The sequence below is a fragment of the Anoplolepis gracilipes genome, chromosome 2 (genome assembly GCF_047496725.1).
Source record: "Anoplolepis gracilipes chromosome 2, ASM4749672v1, whole genome shotgun sequence".
In the NCBI taxonomy this organism is placed as follows: domain Eukaryota; kingdom Metazoa; phylum Arthropoda; class Insecta; order Hymenoptera; family Formicidae; genus Anoplolepis; species Anoplolepis gracilipes.
The window spans coordinates 12,106,187-12,123,349 of NC_132971.1; the positions used below are offsets into that span (position 1 = coordinate 12,106,187).

A 17,163-nucleotide genomic window follows, 5' to 3' on the forward strand; every position below is an offset into this window, starting at 1 on the left:
CATACTTTTAAAGAACGCACAATATAAATGTCATTCCATTAATTTATTAACAAATATAATTTTCACAATTGTCACTAATTGCAATTTAATTCGTTTTGTTTGACAAAACTTTCGCGTTTCTAAAAAAATACTGGTTATATCTCAAATAGCACACTATATTTGTTATGATAAATATTCAAAAATATTCTTATTATTTAGATTTTTGAAATATTAATATAAACATTTTATACACATTTTGTATATCTTAGGAAAAAGAAATTATAAAAACTATTATATTTGACATATTATTAAAATATAGATTAAATATTTTATATAATATTTATGGTAAGTAAAAAAAATAAATATTTGTAGTAATATCTTGAAATTATTTCTCAAATATTTCCTGGAATATTTATGATAAATCTTCATAATTTTCATAATCTTCAATCTAAGATTACAAAAATATTTATAAAATATTTTGACAAATATTTATAAAATATTCAAATAATTATTAGAAATATTTCGTATATATTTTTTAATATATTGTGTCTATCTGGTATTCTAATTTCTCATTTCGAATCGTGCCACGATGTTCCAATTTTATCAAGACATGAAGACGGCGCGTCGCGGCGCTTCGGGGACATCGGCCGTTTCGAATCTCGACCTTCGTCTGCGCGCACATCTGTACCGGAAGCGGATACCGCGTGTACACGGCTTAAGAGCAATAAGGGAACCAGCGGGTCTCGCGAGCCGTCAGAAGAGAATAGGGCGAGACAGTCGCGCCGAGACAGAGAGCCACGGCGGTTCACATCGCGAATTTAAACGCTTGAGTCAGTCATCCACATGACACACACACACACACACACGCGCTATCATCAGTCAGTCTATATCTTTTCTCATCTCCGTATGATTTGGTTGTGCAATTCGGCAAAAAATAAAATATTATGCTCGATCGTCAAAGACAAGTTTGCGTCGTGTTTGATTTTTTAATCTTTAACTGCAAAATTATTTAAATAATTCTTCGAAAGACTTTATATATTTCACATTCGAATTATTTATACATTCCTAACTTGTAACATTCAGCAAACTGTTCGATCGCGATATGAATCGATAGATAGCGTGTAAAAGAGGATAATAAAACAATTTTTGGTGTATAGTTACAGTCAAACTATTTATATTGGTGGTAAGTTACAGTCCAGCTATTTATATTTTGTATGTGCAAATTATATATAGTTTTTTATAAAGAAATAGTTTTATATATTCTGTTGATATATATAAGATGTTGGTACATTTCTAGCTTTTCTTGATTAAATCATCATACATCAAGATTATGTATACTTTTATATAATGCAAACTTTCCGAGTATAAGCTTTTTTAAACTTGCAAAATACATATATAATATATTATTGTAATGTATATTGTATTTTAACAACGCAATGATCTAATTCTTATGAAATATTATATTGGAAAAAAATATTTCTTCAATTATGCAATAAAAAAGAGAAAGTATTTCTTCATAAAAAAAAGACTATATTTGCTTATATTAAATATTGTCTACTCATATTAAATGTACTCGTTTGCATATTTTTACGTCCTCATAGTAGCGTCTATTTATATCGCTATACGATTGCAGCTACTTTGTTATGCAGTGAAATGCTCCGAGAAACCCGTTAACGTCCATTCATTTAAGAAAGTGTGTCGTTAACTACATAAATGCAGACACATTAATAATTAATAGAAGAGCACTTGATTTCACCCGCTCAAGAAAGATTTATTAATTGTTTGTATGCAATAAATGCAGACACATTAATAATTAATAGAAGAGCACTTGATTTCACCCGCTCAAGAAAGATTTATTAATTGTTTGTATGCAATAAATTAACACGTAATCATTAAATAGAGATCCCAGGAAAGTCACTAAACTTTAATAAATTCGATTAGGAACGGTGTCGAGTCTACTTCACCGCCGGGAGATTATATGAAAATTTCGTAACAAACCGCACTATATCGTTGCAATCTCATATACCCGATATTCGTAACTCCAGTAGATTGTTAGACAGTGGAAGAGAAATTCTTAAGATTCCACGGGACATGTGTGTGCAAACTGTTCTATTAATGTACCCGTCACATTTTGCCTTCTCTTCCTTGCGCTCCTCGCTCTGTCTTTCTCTCTCCCTTTCTGTAAGCGTTCTTCTCTTTGTTGCTCCCTTCTTCTTCCGAAGTGTATAACACGACTTATTCAAACACGTGCCCAAAGAGAAACAAGCGGCGGATGCCACGAAGTGCTATAAAAATCTTCGCTTTTTTTATTGCATTATAGAGGAAACGGAACACTCGGTAAATGGACCGTAGACTCGATAATTCAAAACAACGAAGCATTAGTTCCGCGCGATAAAATTTAATAATAAGCGAGAAACACACGAATAACCTCCTCAAAAATAATTAATTTTCTAATACAAGCATATAAATTTTTAAATTTATAATATTCATATAATAAAAGTAATAATAATAATAATAAAAGCAATAATTATAATAAAAATTATTAATAATCACAATAATAATAGTATAATAAATATATAAATATTAAATTTATTATATACTTTCTTGAGAGAGAGAGAGAGAGAGAGAGAGAGAGAGAGAGAGAGAGAGAGAGAGAAAGGGAGGGAGGGAGAGCTAAATAAACATACTTATTATTTCCTAAAAAAATACATAATATAAAATTAAAATTGTAAGATTTTTAGGGATATTCTTCTGACGATAAAAAATGATTTAATATGCACTTGAAAACTCTTTTAGATAATTAAACGATTTTGTACGATAGTTTGACGACGTCCTGTCTAATTTTCTTTTCGGCAGTAACAAATGCTCATAGTATGACGTCAAATGCAATTAGAGGGATCAGAAGAAAGAAGAGTTCGTTGTGCGAAGTCAAAGTGGCTGTGATAGGGGCGCCAGGAGTTGGCAAAAGCGGTAAGTGAATGCATTTCGATAGAACCAAACTTCATAATGAAATTTCGTTTTCCATATCAATGCAGATATCAATATTAATGTGATAAAACTTTGAAATAAGAATGCACACTACGGCATTAATATTAATTTTGTAATGAAAAAGATAGATTATTTCAATCAAGTATCTTGCACATTATACATTAAGAAACAAAAATATAGAACAGTTAAATATAATAATAGGAATAACAAAGTTTGCAAGAAATCACTATGAATTCTCATATACGAAAAAAGATACTTAGTTCTCTATAAAAAACAGCACGTAATATTTATAAAATATATACGAAATATTTGTAATAATTATTTGAATATTTTATAAATATTTGTCAAAATATTTTATAAATATTTTTGTAATCTTAGATTGATTATGAAAATTATGAAGATTTATCATAAATGTCCCAACAAATATTTGAGAAATAGTTTCAAGATATTATTACAAATACTTATTTTTTTACTTACAATAAATATTACATAAAATATTTAATCTATATTTTAATAATGTGTTGAATACATTTATATTTTTTTTTCTTAATGTTTATGAAATATTTATTTAATATTTTTAAAAAATAAATAGGGTGTAAAAATATTTGTGAATACTTATAAATATCGTGTGCTGTCTGGTTATATAATTATTTATTTCACAATTTTTAACAGAAATAAAGTTTTTAAACAAAGCCTGACGTTAGTATATGGAAAGAAAATAATCAATTACAAGATATTTAACAATTTTAATAGCAAGCTTTTAAAAATGCTTGCGTGCTTCATCCTGTTTTGCACTAAATCCAAATATATAAATGTATATAATAGCGAGTGACGGATAAAGTACCAAACAGTCGCGATAATTTTAAACTCTAATCTCAGATGTTTGCAATTTTGGTATAAATCGGAAAATCTTGGTATATAATTACGAACTTTATTTCATATGCTGTTCATATTATGTGCAAAATCGCGTCATTGATGTTTGAATGTGTGTGGAAAGGAAAACAAAACTGAAAAATAAGTTTCAAAAAAGAAAAAATCTCGCGTTAAATAAATGTCAACACTTTAATTCAAGTGCAAGTGCACGTGTAAGTAGCACATCAAGTTCCGCGTGTACATGTGTATATACATGTAAGACACGCGTTAAAGACTCTCAGAGTAGCCAACCGCATGTATTTTTGGTAATGGCAAGTGTAAAGGCATAGGTGAGTAAATAATTGCTCCGTCTTCGTTAGAGAGCCGTGCGTCTCTTCTACCGCGGTTGCAAAATATGTACGTGGCTGCTATTTATAAAGTTTTACTTCAAATTCCGTCTTGGATCATCATTCTCGATTCGTCATGCTTTCACAACATATCTTTCTCTGTGATCGAGAAACCTTATATCGGAACAATATTACTTCTTGTACATTTCAGGCACAACTGTATTGTTTAAAAATGTTATAATAATGTATAAAAGACATTTATTTTTTCTGGTAATTTGTTGCGCGCGTGTGATATAAATAAAAATAAAAATATAATCTACATTAAATATATATAGTTTAAATAAGAAGGTGTACAAAAAAATATCCTAATTTTTAAAATATCTTTTAAAATTTGTCACAAAGTTGAAACTTTTCGATCATTTTCTTTTGGATACAATATACATAATTAAATATATAATATTCCACATACATTTAAATTAATTTGGACATTTCTTTTTATTTTGATTTTCAAAAAATTAAAATTTGAAAAATTAAAATTTTCTCAAAAATGTTGCAATTTGAAATTTCTAAATTATTTTCCATTGACATTGAGATTAAATCAAGGAAAAGAATAGTAATTCATTTTCAATTCATTCTAATGATTTTGAACTAAATTCCGACACAAATAATTCGATCGTTATACTTACTAAATTTTGAAACATTCACATATTTCTGTCAATCAAAACTGACCTATATTATATATATATATAATATATATATATATATTATATATATGTATATATATATTATATATATATATTTCAAGTAAAGATATTTCAAGTATAGAGGTACATTCTTAAATTTATGGATATTTATACATTTATTTCATTTATAAATTCAAAAAAATGTGTAAATTCATGTATTATATGTAAAATAATAATAAATTTATTATTCAGGGTTTTTGACTTAAAAATTATTTCTTTTTTTCTTCCGACAAATTGTCCAACATATTTCTTTGTAGATTCATTAATTTTGTAGACTTAATTTTATAATGCCAAAAAGTTAGATTCTAACTTGTTTATATCAATATCACTCTTGTCAATATCACTCAAATCATCTATAGAGATCGACGATTCGCGTTAAAAATTCGGTGCTTATTGCTTTTTGAGATGAAATAAGCCATAGTGGCGTTAAGCAAGGTTTTATGGCGCCACGGCAGGTTCGTGATAAAAATAGTGTGGTACACCTCGAAGCAGGTCACTAGGTTGTTCTCTCATTTCCTCAGATCGAATCGCAATATATTCGATGCAGTATTGTATCATATAAAATCACAACGATCAATATTTCCTTATCATTTACACGCGAGATATTAAGACTATTATTCTATTAGAATGGATATTGCTTTGGAGCAACGCGTCGAACATTAAGCATCATAGCAATAGTAAAAATCTCGCTTAAATGTTTCAACTTGTCGAATCCAGCAAATTTTTTATAATTGAATGTTATTTTAAAACTAGAATAAGAAAAAAATTAATCTTTTTAAATTTGTATACATATACATGTGAACATAATCAATAATTGAACATAAAATATACAGAATATTTCAAATATGTAGAAATAATTATACACGATAATGTCTATATTTCTTGCTGCGGTTAAGGATATTAATTAAATTAGGTATTAATTATTGATAAAATTAAATGCTGATTTTTATATTCTTTTTTTTTATTTTATAAAATGTAATTAAATAATATTAAGTACAGTTTGTTATACAAAATTACCACCTAGAGATGATAGTTTTTACGTATTAATTTTCTCTTGCATAAGTTGATACAGTTGTAACAAATGAATAAAATATAGATCACTGTGATATATATGAATTCGAGGCGCGAGAGTAGCCTGTGTGTGTACAGTTTGTCAACTCAATTATATCATGTACAACATAATTATGTTACGCTTGTGAATTAATTACATACATAAACGTATAGCCTATTTTTCCATTTCAGCATTGACAGTAAGATTCTTGACGAGAAGATACATCGGGGAATACGATCATCAATCAGGTGAGAAAGATCATAATCGCCGATATCGTCGATTTATCAATTTACATATAAACTTATAAAACTTACGTACCTATGCTAAAATATATACGACAGAGAATAGATCGTGTCAGTTCTGAAAAATTGCCAGCAGCTGTAATCTGCTACTATAAAGCTGTGTGTATATTCTCCTTCTGCATACCTTAGTCCGTGTCTGTTCTAAATTTATCGACGACGAATTTGACACTAGACAGGACGAGTACTAATGCAAGGTTGATACAACACTCGAACAAAACTTATCGTTTTGTACAAATACAGACATGGTCGTAGATGAAAGAGAAGCACGTGTCGTGTTAACATCTCAAACTAAATTCAATCTGAGAGACTGCATAATGATATACGAATTTAGTCCGCTAGCTTTTAAGTATTCGCGCAGTAAAAAGTGACACAGATATAGTTATGTCGGATTCTTTTTATTCATTTATTTAAATTTACACAGATAGATATTTCTTTCTTGTTTGGAAAAATTATCAAGAAAGTTTATATTCTAATGAATGCAAAAAATTTATTTTCTGTTATTTTTTCAGACGTAAAGAACAGTTGTACTAGCAGTTATTATCGTGTGTTTAAAAAAAAATACTTCTTAATCATTTTCTATTGTGTAAATAAAAAGAAGAAAGAAATAAATTATTAATTGTTTGACAAATAATTTAATAAAGAAATAAAGAAATAAATGAATAAAAAAATACAATAATATAAAAATATTCATTGAAATATATGTATTAATTTACCTCTGTTGACGCATTTTCTCTTATGTCGAATTTATGCTTTGTATTCAAACAATTACACACACGTGTGCGTTGAGTTAGATCAAATAAATCTATAATCGACAATCATAAGCAATGCCAATTATCTCGTTGTCAATGATAAAAAATTGCTTTATAAAAATAAAAGAAAAATGGACTTAATGCAGTACTTACACTTTTTAATTTTTTTAAAAAGAATTAAAAATGAATTTAGTTTAAATTATAAGTGTTGTGTGAGATGTGTGTTACAAGTTTTCATAAAATCGCATAATTTTATCTTTAGTAGCTATTATTAACACGCTTAAATGCAAATATAATTTGTTATCTTATTTTCTAGAAACAAGATACAAGCATGAGGTACTAGTCGATGGAGAACCTATTCTTTTTGAGATTTTAGATACATGTCCAAAGGTAATTTTTCTTTGTAAGAAAATTTTATACGTATATTATATAGAGAGTTTATCATATCTTAAATGATATTTCAGAGTGAGGATGAATTGCCATCAATGGAAACTTTGCAGTGGGCCGATGGTTTACTACTAGTTTACTCGATAACAGATAGAAACTCTTTTAATTTTGTTAGAAAAGCAAAAGAAGCTCTAGCGGTGGCTGATCCTGAAGCTGCGATGCCTCTTGCTCTTGTTGGAAATAAAGCTGATATGGTTCATTTACGGCAAGTCAGCGCTGAAGAAGGAGAGATATTAGCGAAGGATTTTGAATGCTGGTTTAGTGAAATAACTGCTGCTGAGCAGGTAATTGAAATTCTATTTCAGGATGTCTACTCAAATTTTGTAAAAAAATTCTCTGAAAATTCCCTGACCTTCCAAGTATTTTATTTGTTCACAATTTTAGGTAAAGAGAATATTTTAAAGATCTAAAATAAATTTTTTATTGTACACTTTTTACTCGTACAAAGAAAGAACACAAAACCACTTAAATCAAGTGCTAGATTTACAAATGTACTGAAAAGAAACTGATATAGCTTTTGTTAAGCCAAAAAATTTACTTAAAAGTTTATATTTTCATTTTTTTATTACTAAAAATTAAAATAAAGAATATATTCTGCACATTAAATATATAAACATAAATAGATATATATTTATAATTTACAGTACATAAAAACAAAATTATTAGAGATAATTTTTTTAAAAATTTGTAAGTTCCAATAAAATTCCACGAGAAATTCTCTGTTTTTTCAAGTATAAAAAATTTCCTGAGAATTTAGTATTTCGGGTAGAAGTCCAGGTTTTCACATTTTTCCAGAGAATATATACCTGTATTTAATATTTGAAAGTGTAAGCTATAATTTTTTTCAAGCAATCATAATTTGGTTACATAGGTTGCTCAAGTCGCGGAATCCTTTCACGAATTATGCAGAGAAGTTCTCGCAGCTAGAAGAAGAAATAAACAATCTTTGCTGGACAGAATGCTTGGTAGTAAAGCAACACGTGCTTATTCCCGAGGAAAAAGTGACTCTGCTCTACCGAAAGAATAACGTTGTCCTAAGTATTTGCATATTGTAAATATAAGAAAATGAATGTCCTATGATGAAAATACAACTATGTTTAAAAAAGTGTGAAAAATAGGATAATTCAAAATTATAATTGTTATTACATAATGAATAAAAAAGATGACCTACAAATGCCAAAGAAAATATAATTTCGAATTTATATAGTAATATAAGATTTATATATACATTGAATAACGTATAAAATATACAAACATTTGTAATAACATTTTATAAAAAAATTATCTAAATCTCAAGACAAAATTTCAAAATGTGTTGAAGAAACATAGAAGTTAAAAAAAAATTAGAAAAAGTTCAGAAAAAAAGCATAATACAATAACTGTCAACTATTTTTAATTTTTATAATTCCTATATTATATAAAATATATTTTATAATTTTTTTATCATACAAATGAAATAAGTGGTGGTATTCTAAAGAAAAGTTGATTGTGTGTGACAGTTATAAATAGTTATATAAATTTACTATATAAATTTACTATATAAATTTATTATATAAATATATAAATTTATTACATAAATGTTGATATTTATAATATTCTATATTTATTTTGTACTTACAATGAAATGTGACAATAAATATTTTACTTATTTATTATTATATATGCCTAAATAAATTACAGAAATTGTAAAAATGTAATCTCTCTCTCTCTCTCTTTTTCAAATTGTTATCCCTCTTTCAGGGGAATTATTTATACAATAAATTTCTTTTGAAAATTTTGTTTTTCAATTATTATCTGTTATTATTTATAATATTATTATTTTATTATTATTATATTTTATTATTATTATATATATTGAACAATTATAGCCAAACAATTGTAGTTAAAGAAAGAAAAAAAGATAATTAAATATGTATATATAGGCTATATATACATAAAATATAATAACGATAAATAACAATCAAATAAAGTTGATTACTTTATTAATAATTTATTAATTATTAATAAAAATGCATCAAAGGATTATCAAAAAAAAGAAATAAAGATCCTTCAATTTTATAATTCTCTGACAATTATTCTATTATATTATTAATTTGAGTAATAATACCATGTCCTAAAAAGAAATTGTGAAAGTCTTTTTGAGTTTCTTAAGTTTTTTGGTGAAACATTATCATTACATGAAATCATGGAACGTTATTAGAAATCGTAAATACAATCTACAACTATGCATCTAAACAAATCTTTTAAAAGTTTAATGTGATAGTGTAATAAGATATAATTTAACGATATAATGTATAATTTAATGTGAAATTAATCAATATCTATATCTCTAGTCACACTGTTCAAGTTGGACAATTTCATTTAATTATAGATCAAGAGAGGTAGACTAAAAAATAAGAAAAAAAAAAGATTAAATGTATAAAAAAAATTACTGTAAAATAGAACTGACAAAATTCCTTCACTTTCATGTATAATGCAAATATTTTGTTTAATGCTAAAAATATATCTTACATATACCTACATATATTGCGATAAAAGTAAATATTCACAGTGCAGTATTTATATCAGCAACAAACATCTACATGCTCATTGACATTGAAAAATACAACTGTAGTTATATTTCAACAAAAATGGAATTATAATACTTTTTATAGATAAATTGAATAAAATTAATTTGATTTAATACAAAAATTATTTCAATGTCAATTATTTTATAATTTTTACATTTTTTTCTTTCAAAAAATAGAAAATATTTATGATATTTTTATTTAATCATCATACGTTTCCAAAACATCTGCTAAATGTTCATTATCTCTTGGTTTCTTGAATTGTTTCCTTCTGTTAACAGGTTTCTTTCGTTTAATTGGTGCTGGTTTCTTGAGTCCATGATCTTGCATTGATCTAATACCTTGTTTTTCAAGATATTCGTCTATTTTTTGATCATCCATGGCATCTACTGCAACAGCTCTCCATAACTTCTGGAATTCATCATCTATAGGAAACTGTGCTGTCTTGTCATTATAAAAGATGATTTTTTTCTTGTCAAGTGGTCGCGTAATGTATAAAATTTCATTCTGTAAACTCTGAAATGTGTATATAATTAATATTTGTTAGGCAAATTGCTGCGAGATAAATTTCTATATACATATATATATATATATATATATGTTTTAATTTACCTTTAAATGTTTATCACAGTGCGGTAAACTTTCTTGTATATCTTCCAATAATATACCACCAAGACCCTTTAAATCATGTTGTTTCAAAAGTCTCAATAAAGATTTTTTATCTTTTATTTTATACATAGGTTTAAAGGCAAATCTACTATCTGATGTTACTTCAATCTTAGGATTTTTTACTAAAGCTTCGGTTTGCAACCATTGTTTAACCTGAAAATACAGAAAGAAAAAATAGCTTGCTTTGAAAGTAAAAAAAATAAAATAGGAATATAAATACATAGAAAAACAATCAATGTTTAAAATTGATTATACAACACAACATCATGCAACATGACAAAATATTCTTCTGTAACATAATTATGTAAGTAGATGCATTCGCATAAATTTATAATGACCTATAACAGAAATATAGTTCCTATATAAAATATACTCTTTAATTTATGCTTATAAAAGAATGTTTTGTTATGTTGTATTGTGTCATATAATATAAATCATTATTTACTTTTGATCCAACATCTAATTGATTTGTTTCGTCTAAAATCTCATCCAATGTTAACGCATGATCATCTCCTTCCTGATGCCTTGCTTTCATGTGCTTCACTATTTTTGCTAATACACCAAACTTGTATTGCGTACTACCAGTCATGGTCTTATAGTTGACCATATCCAATTTAGGACCCGTAGATACAGATGCTTTAGGTTTCTTCTTTGGCAGTTCATTTTTCTTTGACGTTTCATCTTTTATAGGTTCCTTTTCCTGTTTCTTCTTCTCAAATCTGTAAAAACATTATAAGATATATATCTATAAAATATATAATTTAGATTCTTGAATAAATAATACAAATAATATAAATAATGTAAACAATGTAAATATTTTGATAAGTGAGGTTATAAGCATGACATGAGATACATTACATACATCTATATCGCACAAAAATTAAACTGCATTAAATCTTTACATGAGATCTAAATTATAGTTAAATTATACAATTTAATCATAACGTATATGATTGTATATTGGAAAAAGAATAACATAATAGACACAGAAAGGACCTGACACTTACACTGGTGTAGTTAAAGCACGTTTTTTGAAGAGCTCTCGTTCTCTGAGTAAACTTGGATCCATTTTGTTACAAATTTCAATATCATCCACTCTATAATAGTTTATTTCATATAATTATCATATATATTGTTAACAGTTGCTTTACTTATAACCTCTAAATCCTTCAGCTGTTCACTGTCAGACTGTCAGATTACGATAAAAATACGTACTATTGCGCAGGACACGACTGTACCAGAATGTACTTAGGGTTGCCGCGCTAATGGCTGTTGTTACAGAGAGAGAGAGAAAGAGAGAGAGAGAGAGAGAGAGTCAGGTACTACTGTTAAAATTTATTAAAAAATGTATACAAATCTGTATGAAGAAGATTTTTTCGTCATGCTCTGGGAACAGATCATAATATTGCTAGGTATTACTGTTTATCACACGATGTTTCAATTAATTTACATTAATTTATATTTTTATAAAATACAAAGATATATAGTTTATAAAACAGAGAGGATATTCGCATGTTTAGTCAATTTTTCTTGTGCACATACATTATTCGGATACATAAATTGTATTTAATTAATTATAAACATAATTATTTATTCGAATAGTTTTTACTTCAATTTAATAACTTAGTAATTTAACAATTTAAAAATTTATTAGTTATATTTTATAAAAAAGATTTTGATTTTATAGTCATAGATCTTTTTTTAGAATCTGCTGGATAACGATAAACTGATAACAATAAACAACATCGTGTAAATATCAACAATACTATAATATACTAATATATTATTTATATTGAAAATTGCAAGTATAATGTAAAAAATAAATAAGCTTATCATAAATATATAGTCGCTAATCGCAAAAATTGATTATTTTTTTATATGGAAAATTGCACATGTATAAAATACATACATTTTTCATGTCAAAAATTTAAAAAGATATATACATACATGCTTATATATTTTTTTAATTTTTGACAAGAAAAAATGTATACATTTTATATATGTAGAATTTTATTTCATATTTAAAAATAATCGATGTTACAATATATATATATATATATATATATATATATATATATATACAATTCAATATATACATATATGTGTAAAATATAAAATACATACTTTTTAGAAATATTTTCTAAGAACATAATTATATGGCCATTGGATATTTAAAATAAGACATTTTGTCGAAGATATAATTTACATACAGTATCTTGAAATAAATATTTAAAAGTTTATTTAATATACATAACCAGGATCTTAATCTATAAATATTTAAGGAGATTAGTTAGTTATATCAAAATAGTAAGAATCATATGCAATTTTTGTAAAACGTTATTGGCAGAGTAATGCATCAATTGTTTAAATTTCAAGTAATTCAATTATTTAGTTTTGAGAAATTTAATTTTAAAGAGTCTTATACTTACATGGATGCTTATAAGCGTTATTAAATATGATAGAAGAATAAAATATCAAAATTCATTATAAATAATATCTTGATCTCCATATAAAGAAAATTTTGTAAAATGAATAAAAAAGAAAATTCATAGAATAACGTCAAAATATAGTATTTTTCATGACATTAATCATTTGTGATACTAGAATCGTTTGCGTCACTTTCATTAAGAATACCTTGTTTCATTTTATTTCTCTACAAAAGTTTCTTTGTAAAAGTTCCTTTATAAAAGTTTCTTTAAACATCTTCTTAATTTTTTTGTGTAATTAAAGAAAAATATATAATCATAATAAAACCGATAAATAAAATGAAACATTAATAAAACATGAAAATAAGACTTGTAGAAATGGAAAATCAGAAATGGTTAATATTTTTGACATAATAATATTATAATAATATTATTTATAGAGATAAATATTAATAATATTAGTGTATTGTAATATTATTGTAATTAATAATATTATGTAAACTTCACTATCTGTATCTTTTTCTAATGTTGTACTATTCGTTGTAGACGTACACGTTACCTTCATAGACTCGCTGTCCTCTGTGATTTTTTCCTATTGGCTAACCATTCCAAGAAAGAGTTCCCTGTTTTTCTCTAGTTTCCCTAAATACTAGTGATACAAGTAAAAAAGCAACAAAGGTTTTTCGAAAAAATACAGATTACAATAATAATATTTTAAAATTGTACCTATTTGGTCAGTACAGGTATAGAGTTTAATATTATAATATAGGGTTTCGGTCAGTAAAGATGATTTTGAATATAAGAATTTATTATATATGTAAATATTGATCATAAAAAAGCATGCTGTTTATTCATATTTATAACTCTAGAATAATTCTAGAAGATATTTTCGTGATTTTAACATGACGCGAGCGTTTTGCGAGCGATGCAGCACACGCGGCTTGCTTTTATTCCGTACTTGATATTATGACTTTCACGTCGAAGAGCTTTGACTTAAACACGGATCTACGAATTTATTGTCGCCAGCTGTGAACGGCAAATCACCTTGCCATAAATTACGACAAATGTTGCATCGCAGAAATATATAAATTTGTTTAATAATATAACATGTGATATATACTTTTTATTATCTAATTTAATTAAACACAATCTCTGTACGACGTGCCATCAGATTATAATCAAATTGCTATTTTATTAATAAAACAATTTTATTATTTTAAAACACATCTTTTGAAAGTAAAGCAACAACGTGATCTGCGTTCAAAAGATTGAAATTTTTATTTTTTATTGATTAATTTTCTAGTGTCTTTAATATATAAAAAAAGAATTTAGTTTTTAAAGTTTCTGAAGAAAATTATTAATGTAATATGATTTTTTTAGCAAGTAAATTAGTCTTCAAATAATATATATAAATACGACTTTGTAAGTAAAAACACAATTTTGAAATTTCGCAGGCCATTCAGAGCTAACGCCGGATGGTATAGTCATAAAAATAAAATTTTTTTACGTCTCTCCAGGTGAGTAAAGGGGGATCTATTTAAAATCTCAAGTATAGGAAATTTAATTTAATTTTGTTAGTATAAGACCAAGAAGTTTTTTGTAAATTAGTCGTGTAACTTTTATTAAATATCTTCAATGCTAATGTTTGTTATCAAATCAAGCAAATAACAATAAGTTATCGTTAAAATAATAACGTAAAAGCAAACATTAATGCTTTTTGTCAAAACTTTTGACGAACTTTAACAACGACTTGCACCTTTTGACACGTTAGCGTGATCTCACCGCACTTTGAACTTTTTCAGGAAGGATTTCCATAATTCGCCAGCGCGGACGTATAAAGTTGACCGTCCGACCGCTTAAAACCTCGACGAAGAAACTTATTCGAGCAACGAGCGAAGACGCGTCGCGCATATATTAGACGAGACTGTTTGCGACGCTGCGCTTTTTCCGGTAAGTTATACCTTATTCTTATGAATTTTCCGACAAAGAAAATGTTACGCATGCATTTAATATCGAATACTTTTTCCATCAAGATTAAGACGACATTGCACCATGTGTGCTTGTTGTATATAAACAGAACATTTATTTTAAATGTTTATTTCATATAATGTGTATTATATGAAATAAACATTTAAAATAAATGTTCTGTTTAGTCAATACGCATTTAATGTTCAAGGTAAAACAATAGTACCATATCTAAAAATTCCTTGTTATTCTGTTACGTGCTTGTTAAAATAATTAATAATTATAATTACAAATTTAGAAAAATTGTAATTAATATAATTAATTAATGTAAGAAACCTTTATTATCAAAAAATTTATTTCTTTAACATGGATAGTAAAATATTTGAAATTATTAATACGTATGACGAAATTTGTAAACTGATGTTAGATTGCAAAACAAAAATTTTATTTTATAACATAATATATGACATATGATATATATGATAAATTATATAGTAAATTTTTATATTAGGATCCTCACCTTTGATTTGATTCAGAATTTGCATAAAATTTTCTTTTCACTTAGAATTAACAGATATAATATTTTAAAGTTGAGGGAAAATATCGTTTAGAAATTATATTAGAAAACTATATACTATGTATATCTAAAAAATTAAAACTCATGAGCTTTGTCTCTCCATCTGCACTTCCTTTTCGAAAAAGAGAACCACAAATTTGATAACTTAACTCAATCTAATCCTATTTTTATTTATTTATTTTGCTTTTGTAAATATTTTAGTAATGTGTTATTACATATGTTACTTATCATATACAGAAAGCATAAAACTATAGAGACTAAACACATAGACTTAAAAGACAGACTGCGTGTTCCGTGTAAAGGGCTGACGTCAATATTAGAAAAAGAGAGCAATAACGTAAGTCTTTGTTCTTTTTCTAACCATAGACTGTTAGGCTATGGTTAAAAGAGGTCTATGTTAAAAAATTTAGTCTATGGTTAAAACCATAGACTGTTAGTCTATAGTTAAAAAGAGACACAAAGACTTATGTTAATTTTTTCTAATGTTGAAATCAACCTTTTCCCGAAACGCACAGTCTATCTTTTAAATCTATAATTAAACATTTTAGATTGGATTTGCTTACATTTTTTGCAGGTGGAATGCAGAGAATGGAGCAGAGTTCCTCTTCACCCGTTTATTTAAGACTCAAATGATTACATATATGTAAAGAGCGATTTAATATGTACACTTTTATTATAAAATGTCATTTAATTACTTTCCTGAAGGATAACATATTATTTGCTAGGTTTAAAAATATCGTAACTCTTAATTTTAAGCTGAAAGAGAGCTCCATATAAGTTTCAAGTCAAATCAGAGGTGAAAACTCTAATATAGAAAATCATATACAGGATCCGCTTATTCTGTAACCAATTGATTTTTGTCAAAAATGCCGATGTCAATATTATTTTCAAAAGATCTGTATAATTGGCACATTTAATAAAATAAATCTTTCTCTACATTGTAAATTTTCAATTTTTTTATATACACAATTTCTAAATGCGATTTTTCGAAAAATATTCATTTGAATTAAAAAAAAAAATTCGTTGTGAAGAATCAAAATATTTTTGAAATAATATATTATTTGACACCCTTTGTTATTTAAGATTATTTTGGGGGATAGCTACTCCAATTAATGGGATAAAGTAATATAGTTAAATTTATCACAATCATACAACCTCTTTAAAAACAATATTGACATATATCGGTATTTTTGACAAAAATCAATTGGTTACAGAATAACCAGGATAGAAAGTTTTCGTTGACAGACTGTATATTATGGCTACGTTTAAAGGGCTCCTAAAGCTGTTCTATATTATCGATCAAAATCTAATCTGACGTAACAATATATTTGCTTAATATAACAGTTTTGCAATTTATACATAAAGAATATTTGTGAATTTTTAAAAATGAGCTTAGAAACCTAAAAAAAACATTTCAGTCTATAAGTTATTGTAGACATCGGACTGACCAATGTTTATAACAAAGTATGTGTAATGCCAAATAAAATGCGCTCTATAATGC

At 26.3% G+C, this 17,163-nt stretch overlaps 2 protein-coding genes across 2 annotated transcripts; one reads left to right on the plus strand and one right to left on the minus strand.

The window, feature by feature from the left end:
* The first annotated feature begins 742 nt into the window (after positions 1-742).
* Positions 743-8,657, plus strand: LOC140662840 (ras-related and estrogen-regulated growth inhibitor). Its single transcript, XM_072886494.1, has 6 exons — positions 743-1,162; positions 2,836-2,949; positions 6,152-6,208; positions 7,328-7,401; positions 7,476-7,742; positions 8,330-8,657. The coding sequence occupies exons 2-6, from the start codon at positions 2,853-2,855 to the stop codon at positions 8,483-8,485; spliced, it is 651 nt and encodes a 216-aa protein (XP_072742595.1). The 5' UTR covers positions 743-1,162; positions 2,836-2,852; the 3' UTR covers positions 8,486-8,657.
* A 381-nt stretch (positions 8,658-9,038) lies between these two features.
* Tfiiebeta (transcription factor IIEbeta) lies at positions 9,039-11,928 on the minus strand. Its single transcript, XM_072886844.1, has 4 exons — positions 11,702-11,928; positions 11,140-11,413; positions 10,638-10,847; positions 9,039-10,541 (listed from the first exon to the last, which is right to left on the minus strand). The coding sequence occupies exons 1-4, from the start codon at positions 11,761-11,763 to the stop codon at positions 10,227-10,229; spliced, it is 861 nt and encodes a 286-aa protein (XP_072742945.1). The 5' UTR covers positions 11,764-11,928; the 3' UTR covers positions 9,039-10,226.
* Between the last annotated feature and the right edge of the window lie 5,235 nt (positions 11,929-17,163).

What these genes read in the sequence shown, in the direction of transcription:
- LOC140662840 (XM_072886494.1), top strand. Translation starts at nt 2,853, where the DNA reads ATGACGTCAAATGCAATTAGAGGGATCAGAAGAAAGAAGAGTTCGTTG. An exon ending in GGAATACGATCATCAATCAG is followed by an intron (nt 6,209 to 7,327) that starts GTGAGAAAGATC and finishes CTTATTTTCTAG; the next exon opens with AAACAAGATACAAGCATGAG. An exon ending in TTTTAGATACATGTCCAAAG is followed by an intron (nt 7,402 to 7,475) that starts GTAATTTTTCTT and finishes ATGATATTTCAG; the next exon opens with AGTGAGGATGAATTGCCATC.
- Tfiiebeta (XM_072886844.1), bottom strand. Translation starts at nt 11,763, where the DNA reads ATGGATCCAAGTTTACTCAGAGAACGAGAGCTCTTCAAAAAACGTGCT. An exon ending in AATTAGATGTTGGATCAAAA is followed by an intron (nt 10,848 to 11,139) that starts GTAAATAATGAT and finishes CTGTATTTTCAG; the next exon opens with GTTAAACAATGGTTGCAAAC. An exon ending in ACTGTGATAAACATTTAAAG is followed by an intron (nt 10,542 to 10,637) that starts GTAAATTAAAAC and finishes TACACATTTCAG; the next exon opens with AGTTTACAGAATGAAATTTT.